This window comes from Pleurodeles waltl, chromosome 6 (genome assembly GCF_031143425.1).
Source record: "Pleurodeles waltl isolate 20211129_DDA chromosome 6, aPleWal1.hap1.20221129, whole genome shotgun sequence".
In the NCBI taxonomy this organism is placed as follows: Eukaryota; Metazoa; Chordata; class Amphibia; order Caudata; family Salamandridae; genus Pleurodeles; species Pleurodeles waltl.
Genome location: NC_090445.1, coordinates 835,166,162 through 835,185,729, shown reverse-complemented (window position 1 = coordinate 835,185,729; position 19,568 = coordinate 835,166,162). Strand labels below are relative to the sequence as shown.

At 48.8% G+C, this 19,568-nt stretch overlaps 1 protein-coding gene across 3 annotated transcripts in view; it reads left to right on the top strand.

The window, feature by feature from the left end:
• Positions 1-19,568, top strand: part of PDZD7 (PDZ domain containing 7) — a 608,602-nt gene that overhangs the window by 78,225 nt on the left and 510,809 nt on the right. For all 3 annotated transcript variants that reach the window (XM_069239535.1, XM_069239534.1, XM_069239537.1), the window contains one exon: positions 18,217-18,357. In XM_069239535.1, coding sequence (XP_069095636.1) covers positions 18,217-18,357 — 141 coding nt within the window. The remainder of the gene's footprint in view (positions 1-18,216; positions 18,358-19,568) is intronic.

Genomic DNA, 19,568 nt, shown 5'->3' with positions numbered 1-19,568 from the left:
ACAGTCGAGAAGGCGGCAGGATCAGCGTTACAGAGTTGCAGTAGTCGTCTTTGCTACTATGTTGCAGGTTTGCAGGCTTCCAGCGCGGTCAGCAGTCGATTCCTTATCAGAAGGTGAAGAGAGAGATGCAGAGGAACTCGGCTGAGCTCATGCATTCGTTATCTAAAGTTTCCCCAGAGACAGAGACCCTAAATAGCCAGAAAAGAGGGTTTGGCTACTTAGGAGAGAGGCTAGGCTACTAACACCTGAAGGAGCCTATCAGAAGGAGTCTCTGACGTCACCTGGTGGCACTGGCCACTCAGAGCAGTCCAGTGTGCCAGCAGCACCTCTGTTTCCAAGATGGCAGAGGTCTGGAGCACACTGGAGGAGCTCTGGGCACCTCCCAGGGGAGGTGCAGGTCAGGGGAGTGGTCACTCCCCTTTCCTTTGTCCAGTTTCGCGCCAGAGCAGGGCTAAGGCGTCCCCTGAACCGGTGTAGACTGGCTTATGCAGAATTGGGCACCTCTGTGCCCAACAAAGCATTTCCAGAGGCTGGGGGAGGCTACTCCTCCCCTGCCTTCACACCATTTTCCAAAGGAAGAGGGTGTCACACCCTCTCTCAGAGGAAGTTCTTTGTTCTGCCATCCTGGGCCAGGCCTGGCTGGACCCCAGGAGGGCAGATGCCTGTCTGAGGGGTTGGCAGCAGCAGCAGCTGCAGTGAAACCCCAGGAAGGGCAGTTTGGCAGTACCAGGGTCAGTGCTACAGACCACTGGGATCATGGGATTGTGCCAACTATGCTAGGATGGCATAGAGGGGGCAATTCCATGATCATAGACATGTTACATGGCCATATTCGGAGTTACCATTGTGAAGCTACATATAGGTAGTGACCTATATGTAGTGCACGCGTGTAATGGTGTCCCCGCACTCACAAAGTTCAGGGAATTGGCTCTGTACCATGTGGGGGCACCTTGGCTAGTGCTAGGGTGCCCACACACTAAGTAACTTTGCACCTAACCTTTACCAGGTAAAGGTTAGACATATAGGTGACTTATAAGTTACTTAAGTGCAGTGTAAAATGGCTGTGAAATAACGTGGACGTTATTTCACTCAGGCTGCAGTGGCAGGCCTGTGTAAGAATCGTCAGAGCTCCCTATGGGTGGCAAAAGAAATGCTGCAGCCCATAGGGCTCTCCTGGAACCCCAATACCCTGGGTACCTCAGTACCATATACTAGGGAATTATAAGGGTGTTCCAGTAAGCCAATGTAAATTGGTAAAAATGGTCACTAGCCTGTTAGTGACAATTTGGAAAGAAATGAGAGAGCATAACCACTGAGGTTCTGATTAGCAGAGCCTCAGTGAGACAGTTAGTCACTACACAGGTAACACATTCAGGCACACTTATGAGCACTGGGGCCCTGGGTTACCAGGGTCCCAGTGACACATACAACTAAAACAACATATATACAGTGAAAAATGGGGGTAACATGCCAGGCAAGATGGTACTTTCCTACATTAAGCAAAACATTAAAGTCCCCGCAAACTATTATCATATTCTGAGCTCTTCCAGTCAGTTGCCCGTATAGATCCCCGAGTGGGCCCAAGTCGTCCACGTTGGGGCCATAATAGGAGACCAAAGTGTGTTGAACTCCTCCTAACTTGATATTTGCCAAAACCCATCTCTCCCTAGGAGCAGCACTGACATCTGTCAGCTGGCTTCGAATTTTACTCTATACAATAATAGCTACTCCTCTCACGTTGCAGGATTGATTAGTACAAGCAAGGTGGGTGATCCACTTTTGTGACGTAAGAACACTCATCCACTCCTCATATCTTAGATGGGTCTCCTGCAGGAGAATGATCTGGCTATCAGATAATCTTAGGGACTCAAGAATTCTCCTCCTTCTACTGCTCACTCTAAGGCCGTTTACATCCAAGTCAAGTTTTTAAGTTTGAAGGTATCGCCGGGTTCAATCCTCATGTCTTCATCCAGATAAAGAACTCTTGTCTGAACCCAACAGTTGTACACCAGTGCAAGAACTCCATTTTTTTCATTTTTCCAGATCTGCTTCCCACCCAGTGTGACTTTAATTGAATCATTAAAACACGTGAAAGACTACCCTTCCCAATACCCTCCCTTGGGAACCCTCCTTGAAACCATATTGGGTCGCTCATACTACCCATTGGGCCTCAGCCCTGCGCAATTCGCTGGCTCTTACCTTTTATCTGATCAGTCACAACTCTAGCTTCCTGGGGATCAAGGAAATTTTACATATTGTTTTTCCACATTACCCGCAAGGTGGCAGGGTACCTTGATTGTGAAGTGGCACACAGAGACTTTAAATCTTTCATGGCCTTCCCCAGCTCCCAGCATCGATCTAGCGTTGCCCTGGACATATCAGATCTTATTAAGAATGACCAACTCTCATGCCGAAAGCCCTGGACTTTAAGAGCTTCTGCAAGAATCAGTTCTTTAACTCGATATGAGGCGAAATTAACCAGAACCTTTCTAGGTTTCTCCTTGCTAGGGTTTCTCTTGAAAGGGCCCCGGTGGACTCTCTGAATTTCCAAGGCCAAATCTAGGGAGGTCACTGTCGGGATATGGTCTTCAATCAAGGATATTATAAAGTCTTTAATATTGTCTCCTTCCGCCTCTTCTGGAATATTCAAAACTCTGAGGTTATTCCTCCTACAGTGGTTTTCCAGAGATTCTAGCTTCTCCCTCAGCTCCTTCTCACTTTGCTTCAGTATTTGGACCTCATGAGTGTTTGACTCCACCTCTGCCTGTAGTGCACAGATAGAAGACTCCATAGCCCCTAGCCTCTCTGTTAGATTAGTGATTTTCACATATAGACCATCACAGAGCCCCTGGATTTAGCTTGATTGGATTCAGAGACAGCAAATTTGTCTCTCATCTCATGTAGTAGTGACTGGAGAAAGGAATCCGTATGGGATGGACTAGTTCATACAGACCCTAGCTCATGCGGGGACACAGATGCCCCTCCAACTGTGTCCTGTTCTTCCTCCTGCATAGGTGGGCTGTGAAATAAAACAGACAAGGTGGGGGGATCTCCTGTCATGTTAGCCAAATTCACAGCTGTACCTCCCAAAGAAGTAGGTGCAGTTTGTAGAGTACTGGACTGGTCTAATACTTTAAAGAAAGACCTAAGGGATGGAGTAACTTTAAGTCGCCCAGTAGTAAAGCTTGCAGTGATTTTAGCTGGTGGGGCTTGATACTCTAAAGGAGAAACCCCTTCCTCAGTTTGTGGATGAGGAGGCAAAAATAAAGACCCTTTACATTTATTGGCGCACTTGCTCCTTACCCCAGGACCCGGTAGAGAGAACACTGATAAAGCAGGTAGAGAAGCAGATAAAGAAGCTGGAGGGTCCAACCCAGATTTTGAAGATGGCAGATCCTGTCCCTGTAGCCGAGTTCTGGACCCCGGCCCTGATGGGGACCTGGGGGTCATGCAGGAGGGCCGATGGTCGAGAGCCTGGGGTGTAAAATGATGCTGACCAACAATTTTGTTACAAGTGAGCTGCAAATCCTGCTCCCAGAGAAGGTCTGTGCTGACTCTGCCCCTACTGCCCTGGAAGCAGAGCCTGGCCGCCGTCCCTCTGGGTCGGTGGAGTGACCAGGCTGCTTGGGTCCAACGTGGAGGGACCTGCATCTCGAAGGGGGCCCCTAAACACAAGGCGCCCATCCGCCGCGAGTGCCAGGTAAGTGCAGAAAAAATAAAAAAATAAAGCGAACCGGGGCTCGTCCTCACAGCGGGAGCACCAGCGATGCAGAGCGGAGGGCTGAGATCACGGTCTACGCGTCTCAGCGAGCCGCCATGTTCCACCGCAGTGCTGGACAGTAAGGATGTGCATTACCTGAAAGTATTAGAACCTTATGTAGATGTCTTTCCATTAATAATTTTATAACATCCCCCTTCCTTTAATAAAATATGTAAGGAAAATCATTCCTTTCTCTTTCCATCCTGAAAATCCATTAGCTTACAGGCCAACAATAGTAGTTTCTATATCCATAGAGAGGTGAATTATAGCTTCAGCAAGAAATCCCTAGATTCCTCTACACTCCATTTTGTCAGGAAGGTAGATAGGTGTTCGTGGTAGTAAGCAATTGTCTGAGTCATTGTGCCATCCTCTGTCTAGTGCCCTGTATGTCAAGGATTTCTGCTGTGAGGCTTGCCTCTATGCTAAGTGTTTTTTTTATTCCATGAGGCAAAAACTGTCACTGTCAAAGAGGTGGAAAGATGATCCTCTGGATCCAGGCTTGATCATTCAAATCCAGATAGATTTCTTCTTTAAATACTCCCAGAGAGAATTACATAAGGATCTCCACCAAAAAATGATTCCCGTGTCATTCATTAACAAGAGAGGTTTATAATGGTTACAATTATCTGAGGATAACTACTAAATAGAATAATAACAAATATAGGTGGTCATTACAACCCTGGCGGACGGTGTTAAAGCGGCGGTAAGACCGCAAACAGGCCGGCAGAAAAAAAAGGGAATCATGACCGTGGCGGAAACAGCCAACAAAGACAGCCACTTTAACACTCCGACCGCCATGGCGGTACAAATAAACAGCGCGGCGGTCACCGCCAACAGACAGGCGGGAGACAAAGTACCGCCCACAGTATCACAACCTACCAATCCGCCACCTTTTCTGGGGCGGATTCACCGTGGATAAAAACACGGCGGAAACGGCCATTTCAATGGGAAAACGCTCACCTCTACACACTCCACTAGGAAGGAGGACACTGGGCCCAAAATGCATGGGCGAGGCCCACACACGATACCTGAGCAAAATGGAGAGAACACTGCAGGGGCATCAGATAGAAATACAACAGGCACCTCAGGGGGAAGGGAAGGGGTGGCACCTCAGCCGGATGACAGCACCACGCCAGATCCACGAGGGGGCTCCATGCACATTGATGTATCCTGGGGAGTGCAAAGCCACAGTCTCTCACGTCTCTACAGTGGGTGGGTTGCCCACTGCCATATCCTGGGGAGTGCAAAGCCACAGTATCTCAAGTCTCTACAGTGGGTGGGTTGCCCACTGCCATATCCTGGGGAGTGCAAAGCCACAGTCTCTCAAGTCTCGACAGTGGGTGGCTTGCCCACTGTTCAATCCTGGGGAGTGCACTGGTTCTGGAGGGGGACTGGTGCCCAGAGTGCTTCATCCTGTTAAGGACAGACGGAGTGGATGCTGTTCTCCACTGGTTCTGGAGGGGGACTGGTGCCCAGAGTGCTTCATCCTGTTAAGGACAGATGGAGTGGATGCTGTTCTCCACTGGTTCTGGAGAGGGACTGGTGCCCAGAGTGCTTCATCCTGTTAAGGACAGACGGAGTGGATGCTGTTCTCCACTGGTTCTGGAGGGGGCCCTGGACATATCAGATCTTATTAAGAATGACCAACTCTCATGCCGAAAGCCCTGGACTTTAAGAGCTTCTGCAAGAATCAGTTCTTTAACTCGATATGAGGCGAAATTAACCAGAACCTTTCTAGGTTTCTCCTTGCTAGGGTTTCTCTTGAAAGGGCCCAGGTGGACTCTCTGAATTTCCAAGGCCAAATCTAGGGAGGTCACCGTCGGGATATGGTCTTCAATCAAGGATATTATAAAGTCTTTAATATTGTCTCCTTCCGCCTCTTCTGGAATATTCAAAACTCTGAGGTTATTCCTCCTACAGTGGTTTTCCAGAGATTTCCAGAGATTCTAGCTTCTCCCTCAGCTCCTTCTCACTTTGCTTCAGTATTTGGACCTCATGAGTGTTTGACTCCACCTCTGCCTGTAGTGCCCAGGGTGCATCACTCTCCCCGTGACGGTCCCAGTTCCGTCACTGCCCCTGCCGCACATGGGCTAGCGGTGCTTGAGTTGGCGGTGCTTGCCCTGTTCAGCGGTGCTTGCCATGGCGGTCTTTGCCCTGTTCAGCGGTGCTTGCCCTGTTCAGCGGTTCATTATCTTTGCTGTCTCTGACCTGTTCAGCGGTGCTTGCCCTGTTCAGCGGTGCTTGACTTTGCTGTCTCTGACCTGTTCAACGGTGCATGCCATGGCGGTCTTCACCCTGTTCAGTGGTGCTTGCCCTGTTCAGCGGTGCTTGACTTTGCTGTCTCTGACCTGTTCAGCGGAGCATGCCGTGGCGGTCTTTGCCCTGTTCAGCGGTGCTTGCCCTGTTCAGCTGTGCTTGACTTAGCTGTCTCTGACCTGTGCAGCGGTGTTTGCCACGGCGGTCCCTCATTGCCCAGCGGGGCTGTGGCTGCCGGGGCCCTCCTGGGCACTGACTCTGGCGGTGGCCTCCTGGCCACTGTCGATGGGACTGCCTTCCTGGGCACTGACTCTGGCGGTGGCCTCCTGGCCAGTGACGATGGGACTGCCCACCTGGGCACTGACTCTGGCGGTGGCCTCCTGGCCAGTGACGATGGGACTGCCCTCCTGGGCACTGACTCTGGCAGTGGCTTCCTGGCCAGTGACGATGGGACTGCCCTCCTGGGCACTGACTCTGGCTGTGGCCTCCTGGCCAGTGACAATGGTGCTGGCGGTGGCCTCCTGGGCAGCGGGGATGATGGCGGGCTTCTCCGCTGTGCTGCTGTTCCCAGACTTTGGCGCTTTCTTCTGCCCCTTCCCCACCTTGGGAGGAGTCACGACTGAGTGGACAGTCCCCCCGGGACCTTTGTGAGCGGCTTTGCCGGCTGGAGTCTTCCCCCTATCCCGTCGGGCACTGTCCAACTTCTGGTGCTTCACAGGGGGGGGGACTGGCTGTGCTGTGGCTCCGTGTCACACTGGCTGCCCTGGTGCCCGGTGCACTCCACATACCTCTAACAGGCACCACTGGTCCCAGAGATTTTTTGGCTGAGGTGCTAGTACGGGACCTATGAATTGGAGGGGGGGTGGTGAGAAAGAGGTCAAGGTTGCTCAGGAAATGTTTCTGACGAACACTGGGATGGGTAGCTGGATGGGGTCTGGGAGTGGAGGAAGAGGAGGTGGTTGTAGGAGGTGTAACTTTTGTTGATTTGGGTGCAGGTGCATGCGCTGGAGGCTGTCGTGAGGTGGATGGATGTTGGGTGTGTGTGTGCCCGCGTTTGTGTACTTTGGGAGGGGGCGTCACAGACACACTGGGAGAGGACACAGGGGACGTGAAAATGGTAGTGGGGGTGGTGAGTGCAGGTGAGCCGGGTGTGCTGGTGGGTGTGCTGGTGCGGGACATAATGGCTGTAGTGGTAGTGCATGCAGGTGAGAGTGTAGACGACACTGGGAGGGAGGAGGGAGACGAGGAGGAGGGGGACACAGTGGAGGCAGTGGATGTTGGTGTGTCTGTATGTGTGTGATGCTTGCGTGAGTGCCTGTGGGATGTGTGGTGCTTATGTTTGCCTGAGCTTCCCTTGTGTGTTGACGTGTGTGCAGGCTGGTCTGATGGTGTGCTTGGGATAGGCTGGGATACAGGGGATTCGGTCTGGGTGGAGGAAGTTGGAGGGGGGAGGTTAGAGACAGGGACAATGGCTGCCATCAGTGCTGAGGCCAGAGATTGCAGGGTTCGATGAAGGGCAGCCTGACCAGAATGAATGCCCTCCAGTAATGCATTACTGTGTTGCAACTCCCTTTCTACACCCTGGATGGCATTCACAATGGTAGACTGCCCAACAGTGAGTGACCTGAGGAGGTCAATGGCCTCCTCACTGAGGGCAGCAGAGGTGACAGGGGCAGGGGCTGAGGTGCCTGGGGCGAAGGTGATGCCCACCCTACTGGGTGAGCGGGCTTGGGGCGAAGACTGAGGGGCTGCTGGGAGGGCGGTGCTGGTGGGGTGGTGGCGGCTGTACCTGTAGAAGTGGGGGGCACACATTTTGCCGCCACCACAAGGGAGTTCCCATCGGAGGACGAGTCCGTGTCGCTGGTTGCTGATCCTGTCCCCGCCGTGAAGCTCCCCTCGCCCTCCGTCCCACTGATGTATTCTGAGTCTGTGTTGTGGCCCTCCATGGCCATGTGCGATGCAGCTCCCTCGTGCTCCGGTGCCACTGTACCTCCGCCTGATGATGCTGATGCACAAAAGAACAGGGAGAGCACAAAAAGGGGGGGGGGCGACAGAAGAAAGACAGGTTGAGTGCATGGCTTACCGCTACCGTTGGCGGACAATACAAACACAGCAGCCCCCTGCTGTTGGGCTCTACTGATGCAGTTCCTGGGATATGGCCTACATGGCTCTGGTGGACATCAGCACACATAGATGACACAGGGGCATGTATACCTGTACTTGCCACTCTACAGAGGTGGGGTGGAGTGCCACATGGCCTGCATTACGGAGGGGCCTAGCCTACGGAACTCGCCCTGGCCTAGGGAAACCCACAGCCCTCCTCCCCCACCCAGACACCTTCACTGCACGCAAAGTCCGCTGAATGATGTTGTACTCACCCCCTTGTGTCTGCTGTGATGCCCTCAAGTGCTCATCCAACTCAGGGTAGGCCACCTCCCGGATCCGGAACATCAGGGGGGGTCATGGTTCGACGGGCACCCCTCCCACGTTGGGAGGCCATCCCCACCTGAGCCTCCACCGTCTTCTTGCTCCAGCGGCGAGTGTCCTCACATCTTTTCCGGCAGTGGGTGCTCCGTCTCTGGTGGACCCCCCAGGGTCCGGACATCCTTGGCGATGGCACGCCAAATATCCTTCTTCTGGTGGGCGCTGACCTACATGACATGTACAGGGGGAGAAGAGAAGTCATTAGCAACTGCACCGTCGAAGTGAATGGCCCACATCCCTACCCTTGCCATGTGGCACATGCATTCACCGTCCTTCATGCTCGCTGAACTCTGCCCCCTTCCTTCTTACAACCAGCCCTCTCCATCCAGGCATAGCCCATACAACTTGCTCCCAGTGTACTCACCTGTTGGTCTGGAGGACCGTAGAGTAGCGTGTACTGGGGGAGGACCCCGTCCACGAGCTTCTCCAACTCCTGTGCAGTGAAGGCAGGGGCCCTTTTCCCAGAGGCACGAGCCATTGTCTCTTCCAGACCGAGGGCACAGCAGCACTTGCAGTATAGGTCCTCTCCTGTCAAAGATCAGGTATCTAGTGATTCAACAGATAGAAAATGGCGATCACGTCCGTGGCGGTGATGTCCGTGGCGGTGCGTATCATCACCGCCGGCGCACTTCGTCATTGGCTCCTGGGACCCATAGGGTCTAATGTTAACCAATGCAGCATTGCGCAGCAGTGTTCGACCGCCTACCGCGACGGTGTACAACGCCAGCGCAGTTACCTCACATCCCATTGTCCCACTTTAGAGGTCAGACAGCCGCCATTTCAGGGGCCCACATGGCTTCATTTTCAACTGCGTCACACATACGTAGGCCTCGACTCAACACACATACAGACAACTTTTTGGATTATGTTTCGTGTTCTGTGTAGCTGTGGGTACATACCTCTGAGTTGCTTGACTCTGTGGTCGCTGTTGTCCTTCCTAGGCACCGTCAGCTGGGACATGTGAGGAGATGGCGGAATCCTCCGGTGTGCCGACTGCTGGTGGACCTGTTGACAATGGAGGAGCGACATTTAATCATCACCTACAGGTTTGACCGTGCCACAATCCAGGAACTGTGTACCCAGTTGGAGCCTGACCTGATGTCAGCAATCAGCTATCCCACAGGGATCCCCCTCAAGTGCAGCTGCTATCAGTGCTCCGTTTCCTAGCAAGTGGGTCTTTTCAAACAACAGTGGCCATGGCATCAGGGATGTCCCAGCCTATGTTTTCCAACGTGTTGTCCAGAGTGTTGTCTGCCCTGCTGAAACACATGAGGAGCTACATCGTTTTCACTCAGGTGGAGGATTTGGCTACTGTTAAAGGTGACTTCTATGCCCTTGGACATATCCCTAACATCATAGGTGCCATTGATGGGACCCATGTGGCTTTGGTTCCCCCCCCCCCACAGGAGTGAACAGGTGTACAGGAACCGGAAGAGTTATCATTTGATGAATGTACAGATGGTATGTTTGGCAGACCAGTACATCTCCCAGATAAATGCTATGTTCCCTGGCTCAGTGCATGACGCCTACATCCTGCGGAATAGCAGCATCCCTTATGTGATGGGTCAACTCCAGAGGCACCGTGTGTGGCTATTAGGGGATTCTGGTTACCCCAACCTGTCATGGCTACTGACCCCAGTGAGGAATCCCAGGACCAGGGCAGAGGAACGCTACAATGAGGTCCATGGGCGGACTAGGAGGATAATCGAATGCACCTTCGGCCTCCTGAAGGCCAGGTTCAGGTGCCTCCATATGACAGGTGGTTCCCTATTCTACTCACCAAGGAAGGTATGCCAGATCATCATCGCCTGCTGTATGCTTCACAATCTTGCTTTGCGACGCCAGGTGCCTTTTCTGCAGGAGGATGGTCCAGATGATGGTGTTGTGGCAGCTGTGGAGCCTGTGGACAGTGATGAGGATGAAGCAGAGGAAGAAGACATTGACAACAGAGACTCAGTCATCCAGCAATATTTCCAGTGACACACAGGTGAGAACACTTTCTTGCCTACTAGAAGTACTTTCACACTTCTACCTCTATCCTATCTGTCAATTTCAAGCAGTATTTGGTAACTCAGTCGTACATTTCCATTACGGTTTCACAGGTGTGGTTACCAACGTGTGTCATCTGCTTGCATTCTTCATGGACTTGTGATGTGTGACATAGGTATGTTGACATTACATTTGAGAACTGATTTTGTCACTGTCATAGCTAATACACATTTTCAAAACCACAGACTGACTCCAGATTGTTTTGTGCTTCAAGGGTGTTTATTGAAGTGCTCAATATTGGAGGGGGTGGTAAAATGGTGAGGGGTGATGGTGGAGGAATGTCCATGGCAGAGTCCAGTCTATTAGTCTCACAGGTGCACTGCCCATATGGGCATAGGAAGTGGAGCTGGGGCAGTTCCAATAAGGACAGGGTTACAAAGTGGGACAGTGGGATGACAATCAGAGTGGTCTCATTTCTTGGCGGGGGTCTTGCCATCGTAATCTGTCCTGTTCCTGGATCTCAGGGACCGCTTGCGGGGTGGTTCCCCGTCTGCAGGGGGTGGGGTGCTGGTGTGGTGGTCCTGTGGCGGGGCGTCCTGTCCACTAGCGCCGGCGGAGGTGGTGGGCAGTTTACCATCCATGCTAGTGTCAGGGGCCCCTTGGAGTGCCACGGTGTCCCTCATGGTGTTCAGTATGTCCTTCAGCACCCCTACGATGGTGCCCAGGGCGGAGCTGATGGTTTTGAGTTCCTCCCTGAACCCCAAATACTGTTCCTCCTGCATGAGCTGGGTCTCCTGAAACTTGGCCAGGACCGTAGCCATCGTCTCCTGGGAGTGGTGGTATGCTCCCATGATGGAGGAGAGGGCCTCGTGGAGAGTGGGTTCCCTTGGCCTGTCCGCCCCCTGTCACACAGCAGCCCTCCCGTTCCCCTGTGTTCCTGTGCCTCTGTCCCCTGGACCGTGTTCCCACTACCACTGCCCCCAGGTCCCTGTTGTTGTTGGGGTGGTGGGTTATCCTGGGTTCCCTGTAGTGGTTGACACACAGCTGATTGACGTGTCCTGGGTACGGAGGTATGGGCCCGCTGGGTGGGTGCTGTGCTGGTGTTTCCAGAGAGTGGAAGGTCTGTGTTGGGCTGTGCCTGTGCGAGAGGAACCGACTGTCCCGAGGCCCACGATGGTCCGGGCTGGTCATCTGGATCCAGTTGGCCAGAGCTGCTGTCATCACTGTGGGCCTCCTCTGTGGGTGGGGTAGAGATGTCTGGACCCTCCTGTCTGATGACGTTGGGTAGTGGTCCTGCAGGGGTGTAAAAGCATGATTATTGCATCTGTGTGTGTCATGGTGTGCAATGGGTGGGTGAGCGTGTACCCCGGTGCTAGCTTTCCTGTGTGGGGGCTTGTGTGATGATGGTTGGGGGGGTGTTATGGGTATGTGCAGTGGGCATGCTTTAGTGAGGGGTGTCCATGCTTTGTTGTGTCATGCAGGGCTTGGTGTTGGGATGGGTAGTTTGTGTTATTAGTACATTAGTGAGGAGTTGGAGTGATGGGGAGGGGTGAGGGTGGGGGTCTGTGATAGCATGCAGGTAGGGTGGGGGATATGATAGTTAAGATTTGACTTACCAGAGTCCATTCCTCCACCGACTCCTCCGAGGCCCTCAGGATGCATAATGGTCAAGACCTGCTCCTCCCATGTTGTTAGTTGTGGGGGAGGAGGTGGGGGTCCGGAGAGCACGGAACGCACCTTCCCCCGTAGGTCGTTCCACCTCTTCCTGATGTCGTCCTGATTTCTTGGGTGCTGTCCCACTGCGTTCACCCTGTCGACTATTCTTCGCCATAGCTCCATCTTCCTAGCTATGGAGGTGTGCTGCACCTGTGATCCAAATAGCTGTGGCTCTACCCATATGATTTCCTCCACCATGACCCTGAGCTCCTCCTCGGAGAACCTGGGGTGTCTTTGCTGTGCCATGGGGTGGTGTAGGTGATGTGTGGGGTGGTGTATGTGGTGATGAGTGTGGTGATGTGTAGTGGTGTGTGGTGTTTTGTGAGTGTATGTTGTGTGGGGGATGATGTTGTGTGCCTCTGTGTGGTGGGGTTGTTTATGCTGTGCAGTCTCTCTGGCCTTCGTCAATAATTTTTGGTCGTAGGGGTTTGTGGGTGATGTGGGTGTGTGTTTTATATTGTGTTGGGTGTGTGGGAGTGGTGTTTGTATGTGTATCAGGTGTGTGTATTTCGAATTGTCAAATGTGGTGGTGTTTTGGAGATGTGTGTGTATTTTGAGCGCGGCGGTGTGTACCGCCAATGGAATACCGCGGTTGAAAGACCGCCGCGTGGATTCGTGGGTCGTGATAGCATGGGCTTGTTTCTGTTGGCGTGACTGTGGAGGTTTTTTTTTCACCAGTTTATCACTGACCTTTGGTGTGGCGGACATGTTTGGGTGTCTGAATTTCGGCGGATTCCGAGATGTGGGTCATAATAGCTGTGGCGGATTTCCGCGGCCGCGGCAGTGTATTGGCGGTCTTCTGCACGGCGGTAAGCGGCTTTTACCGCCAATGTTGTAATGACCCCCATAGACTCAAACCTGGGAACAGCTGTGGATTGTCTTTTCAGTCCGAGCAGGTAAAAGATGTACCTATATCTACATGTAGCCATTGTTTTCTATAATGTAAGAGCAAACCTGTTCGGCTCAGGTTGTTCCCTGTTTTGAACTGATCAACTGCTTTTTTAACTTGTATAACAATTCTGCCTCTAGTATATCGCTATGTTTCATGGACTGTGCCTAGGGGTCACATTTGCTAACATTAGTGTTTGTAATTACAAGAGAACGAATTTCTATGAATCACTATATGGTAACTACAAACACTAATGTACTAAAGTGTGTTTAACACTTCCTGCTATTCCCAGTGGGTCACAAATAGACCTACCTCATGAGTATTAATGAGGTAGGTCTCAGCTTGCGACCCTTTGGGAATTGCAGAAATCACAAGGATGGTGGCCTGCTGGGGTCAGGAAACCACCATGTCTGTGATTGCTTTTAAATAAAGCAATCTTTTTTTTAAATGTGTCCCAAAAGGAAAATGGGATGCATTTATATAATTAAGAAAGTTTATTTTCATTTTGTAAGAGTAAGCAGCGGTCCATGGGACCATGGCCTGCTTTTAAAAAAATATTCTAACAATAATTCTCAAAGGAGAATGGGCCCCTTTGGAACCCCTTCACATTTGCGAATAAGTTACCACCTACTTTGAGTTGGTGGTAATCTTTGAATGTTTTCCGACCTCACTTTGGTCACAAAACATTCATACGTACCAATGCAAATCGGTATTAGGAAGGGACGCCCTAAAAACGCCACTTCCAAATACCGCTCCACAGTCCCTATTTGGGCTTGGTATATACAAAAATGCCTTTTTGTGTTCGCAAACAACTTGATTCCGAGAATCAGGCTGTTTGCAAATGGAAAATGTTTTGTACATCTGTCCCCTAAATCTATAAATTTTGCAAGAAAGACATAGATTCCTGTAAACTTCAATCTCTCTGGTTTGTACATAGGTGGTCATAGTAGCAAGCGGTTGCCTGGGACATTGTGCCTGTATGTCATGGATTCCTTCTGTAAACATTGCCTCTTGCCCCCTTTTTTCCAGTTCAGTGGTGCTTTGCCTTCTGTATCTCCATATGCTGCTTTTGGTGATCCAAGGTGGGCATTTCAGTTTTTCTGGTATGAGCCCCCCTCATGGAGCCTTTAAAAGGCCCTGGGGGACACTATCCCCAGGACGATTACGTTATTGCATAACCTCATTCCCTAGCTGTATGAAAGCCCGGGTGACCCCATCATCTGGGGCCTGAATAGAGCAGTGTCCTAGGGCAGGAAACAGAAATATAAACCCTGCTCACTCTCTTAAGGTCAGGGAACATAGCCAGCACCAGTCTCGCTGAGGGTGTGGGCTGGCTAGGGAGCCATCCAGGTCCTTGGTGCTTCCCTCATGGCCTACACCATTTCAAAACGTTGTGGGCACTCCAGGTGGTCATCTTGGCACCTACTGTTTAAATAAAAAATGCCAGCTCCTGTTGGCAACCAGGATAGGTGCTGGCTGTGAAGCCAGTTCCACCTGAGACCCCCCCCCCCCCCCAAAAAAAAAAATATATATAATAATGAGCATCGGGAGCTGCTCATTTATTATATATTGCTCTGGGCAAGGAGCACCCCATAATACTGGTAGTGCCCCTAGAATGGGCAGGAGCACCACCAGTCATTCTTTTAAATGTTTTCAGCAGTTGGGTGCTCACAGGGGTTTGGGTGCATGTGCTTTGGTTGTGTACAGAGGGCAGTTGGGCATCCCTCGGGGGGGGGGGGGGAGTGTTGGGCCAAACCCTAGTCCGTCCTTTTACACTTTGTTTTTTTTCATTGATTATATGTAGATATATGTCTGTATTTATGTATTATGTTTAAATATATGTATATGTGTATATATATATACATATATATACACATACATGTATAATTGATCAAGAGTTTGAAGTCAAAATGCTTCTTTTGCTGTTTGGTGCTATGTTATACTAAAGGGGTAAAGATATTGAAACCCTCCCTTGAGTTCTTCCTTGGTTTTTCAGATATCTGTATATGTATATGTAAATATAGATATATTTATTTAGATATAGATATGTATCCTACTGGCGATATAGAGTAGCTGGTTAAAGTGAGGACCTACTTGTCCCATAGACAAAGTGTTTTTGGTTTTGCGGATAACTTTGGCAGCGTTTAACAGATCTTCACACAATTATTAAAGCTAGTATGCAAGTTAGTTCATCTGCTGTCAGGAAAGTTTCAAAGCGTTTCGTCAAGCAGGGACTGAGAAAAAAGGAGGGTCCCAAAAAGCGTTTTCCCCATTCTATAATTTTAGGGATTTTGCATTCTTTATACACGGCTACAGCCTGAACCTACAAATGGCATTACACCAAATTTGGCAGGAAGCTAGATCTTGGTCTACAGCTTGTGCTTTTTGTAATTTGGTGTTATTAAAGGGAAATAAAATAGATATTTAGGGACACAGATCCTTTGTGGATCCAAAGCCCAATAGAAAAAAGGCTGTACGTGGTGGTGAGTGTATTAACGTACAGTATTTATATATTACTTTACTGTTAAAATACCCATAGAAATTCACTGAAAAGCAAAGGTTACAAGGACTTTATAGTTAGGTTACCGTTTTACCTGTGAAAAGGTACAGTGAGTTGGATTGAAGAGTAGTAAACCTGTACTAATGTATGTTTGCTTACTTTCAAAATATTGTAGCAGTCCATATTCTGGATACAATACTTTGGTTTGACAATACTAATATGCTAATTACTGTTTTGGTAGAACACCAATAAGTAGTGGATTGCAAAACACAGAATGCCTAAAAGCCTATGATTCAAAAAGGGCAATTGGAGTTGGGGCCTCAGTCTGGGTAAAGCTGGAGACAGACAAGAGTTTCCAAGTTGCGCTGCATAAAGAAACTTGGGAAGGCTGCTGGGTTTTAATACAATTTACAAGGTTTTACATAAAATAAATGTTTCAGTTGAAAGTGTTTCTCAATAAATCACGTTGATGCTCAATGCTGCAACTATCAGTTGTTTCTGAATTGCTCTGCTATATTTGTATTACTTTTCTTTTTTTCTGTGTCTTGAAATGCCCTGATGACAGGGTCGGATTGGCAGGGCGGGCAATCGGGCACTGCCCGAGGGGCCAGTGGCGGAGGCCAGGCCACCTAGTGTACCATTTTCTGTCTGTGGGTAAAGCAGCACCACATACCAGGGCTGATTTCTCTAACAGATAGACTGCTGCAGCTAAAGGTGAGAGGTAGTCTGAGTAAGATACTCATGAGGCCCATTAGTTGTTGTTTGCAGAATGACCATCGGGCAACCGCAGGACGCATATCATGCGGTGCCTTCTTCCATTACCGGGATCAAAAGGTGACAGCAAGCCTCTGAGAAGCACAATTAGCAGGGATTTGGTGAGGTGAGGAGGCTTCTGCCCCCCACAGAAGGTCACAACGATTGGTTCAACAAGCCACAGGTGCCTGTGCCACTTTTCTCTGTTTTTATGTGCAATGGAGTGAGAGAAAACACAGCAAGAAAGGCAGACCTTTAAAATAACTTGCAATTCAAAAAATATGAATAGAAACAGACAATCAAAATAAAACACCGTTTTGGCAGTGTTGCTGTTATAAAACAAAAAAAAATCTACTTCACCCTCCATCCTGGACTGACAAAGGAAAAGGGAGAGAAAAAAGAAATGAGAGAAAGGGAGCTGAGCGGAGAGACAGGAAAGATTGCATGGAGATAAGCTTTGAATGATAGATTCGTATAGACAGAGAGTGAAGAATGGGAAACAAAAGTGAAGAGAAAAGGAGATGGCAATGGGACACAAGGATTGAACAGTGAATGATGAAACAAAGGGTGGATGGAGACAGGGCCGGCCTTGGGCATGGGTGAGCTGGGTTCCGGCCCAGGGCGTCCAGGTTTAGCGAGGCACACAATGAGCTCACCTAATTATTATAATAATTATTTTTGTTATTTCATCTGGCAGCTCTTGTTCATTAACGATGTAAAACTTAACATTCTCTTCAGTTCTCTTCCTCCATTTCTTCATCCCCATCCCTTCTCACTCTCTTCCCCCTCCCAAAACTTCTCACCTCCAATTTAGCATATAAACAGGGGGGGGTTGAGTGTTCAGAGGTTGGTCACCGCTAAGGTGATCAGCTGGGATTTGACTGGCCAGTGAACACACAACACCCCATATTAAGATCATTTGCAGTAATAGTGTTGAAGACAAGGTCAGGTGCATTGAAGGTGGCAGGATATAGACTTTTCATAACCCAATAATGCTCCCTTTCCTACCCTTGATCTTGGTACAGAACATCCGCTGCTAGGGACCTTTTGATGAAGGTAGTGTTAAATACACCACTAAGAAAAGGTAGAAATTGAATTGTTAGGGGAGGTTGGAAATCGATGAGGGAGAAACATCGCAGCCCCAAGTTTGATTTGGCCCAGGGCGCTTTTTCAGCAAAGGCCGGCCTTGGAGGGTGATATGTACTGGAATAAGTGTTTCCGGTCTTGGATGATTCTACTGGCCCTCAAAATTTACCACACATTTCTCCCCTAAATAAGTCCCTGATGTTAATGACACACTGATTCATGAAAGGTGGTGATCCACAAATGTGGGCCACTTTCTTTGGGGGTGCCCGGGCCAATTTTGAGTCCCAATCCGACCCTGCCTGATGGTGGTAAAAGTAGACACGACTGAGCTGCATAAAATAGCCTCTGTAAATGTATGTAGTCTAGGCATTCATGCTGGGTTTTGCTACATAAACATTTGGACCGGACTAGGGAACTAAATGCATCCCTGGCAAAATGCTCAAACCAGACCGCCCCCCCCCCCCCTCCCCCAGCCTTTGTCTCCTCTTGCATCTCTCTTTCCATTCATCCATTCTCCGCCGTTCTCTCCTCTCTTTCATCCCTATCGCTCTCATTCTCACTCATCTCGGGGATCTGAAGAAATTGACAGAGGCACCAGGAGCCAACCTGGGTTTTCAAAACTGACATCCGATGTTTGGAGTCCTGGGGAAATGCCTGGTATAATAAAAGGCCTGTGTAGCCTATAATTCTATGTTCGAGAAAAGTGAAACATTTGGACCAGTCGGACATTGAATACAGAATGAAGTTAAAGATCCATTAATGCACATTACCATGTTTCCACAGCTAACAGTGATGAAAGTGAATCGATCCTCGCTATTACTGTGGACAAAAGCCCAGATGGACGATTGGGATTCAGCGTGCGGGGCGGTTCCGAACATGGCCTTGGGATTTTCGTCAGCAAAGTTGAAGAAGGCAGCAGTGCTGGTAAACACACTTAACTTTCTGAGCAATTCTGGAGATACAATCTTTCTTACTTAATGTTAAAGCAGAAGCAGCAGTAATTAAAAAATATATATATATTTGAATGATGTTTTATGATTTACTTATTTTCCATAGTTAATTGCAATTAAATCATTGAAAGAAAATGCTTTTTTCAGCCACTGGCAATCTTATTTTTTTACCTGTAAAAAACATGGGCAACCTGGTATTATGTGCCAAATAAAGGCAACGTTTTGGTAACATTTATAAGCTGCTTGACTAATAAGCTGGAAGGTTTATTTGCATGCCAATAGAAACCTCAGTGGTGGGAGGGAAGAATTAAACATGTTTTCTTGTTATATTTGTGTCTATTATTATATGTATAAACAGAAATTCTAGATTTAAAAAATATAGTATTCCAGTGATATATGTGCACGAAGACTGTACATGCAGCTCCTTGGTAAATCAAGTGCCAGACCAATGTTGACAGCCCACATTAGAAAGTACAACGAGTTAGTGCGCAGTGAAGATAGTACTGAATGTTTTGCTATCCAATAATATGAAATATGGACAGTCTTCTAGGTCATCTTTCCCTTTTTGCAAAACACACTCCTCAGCTTACACGTTTCATCCTAAAAATGGATCTACATCAGGTTAATAAATATCAGTCCAAATAGGATGTCTATGAACCATATAGCTGGCAACTAAATAACGTGGTCAGGGTGTCTCCAGCCTAGTATTTAAATTCAAAATTCTTTATTCGGTACAAACAAGTTGACCATAAAAGAGAAGTTATGCAATACCAATAATAATGATAAAAGCCAGATAAGATTTAAAAAAAAAACTGATTTCCACAACTAAAACAAAGATATACAATAAGCATTCTTAAATAGTAGCTATTGTCGAGCATCAAGCCTACAATCTTTCTAATTCAAGAATTACATACATCACACATAGGACAGGTTCAGCAAATTCTTTTCTGTTGGTTCTCAAAGGAACAAATCTATCAAAAGTACTTAAATGTGAATAGTCAAAATATATATATATATATATATATATATATATATATATATATATATATATATATTTCACTAGAAAAGCAAAGGTTACAGGGTCGTTATATTTAGGTTCAGATTTTAAACACTCAAAACCATAGATATTCAGCGGTTATAGTATTCTCAAGAAACTATAACTTATGCCCTTCGGCCGTGTGCAGG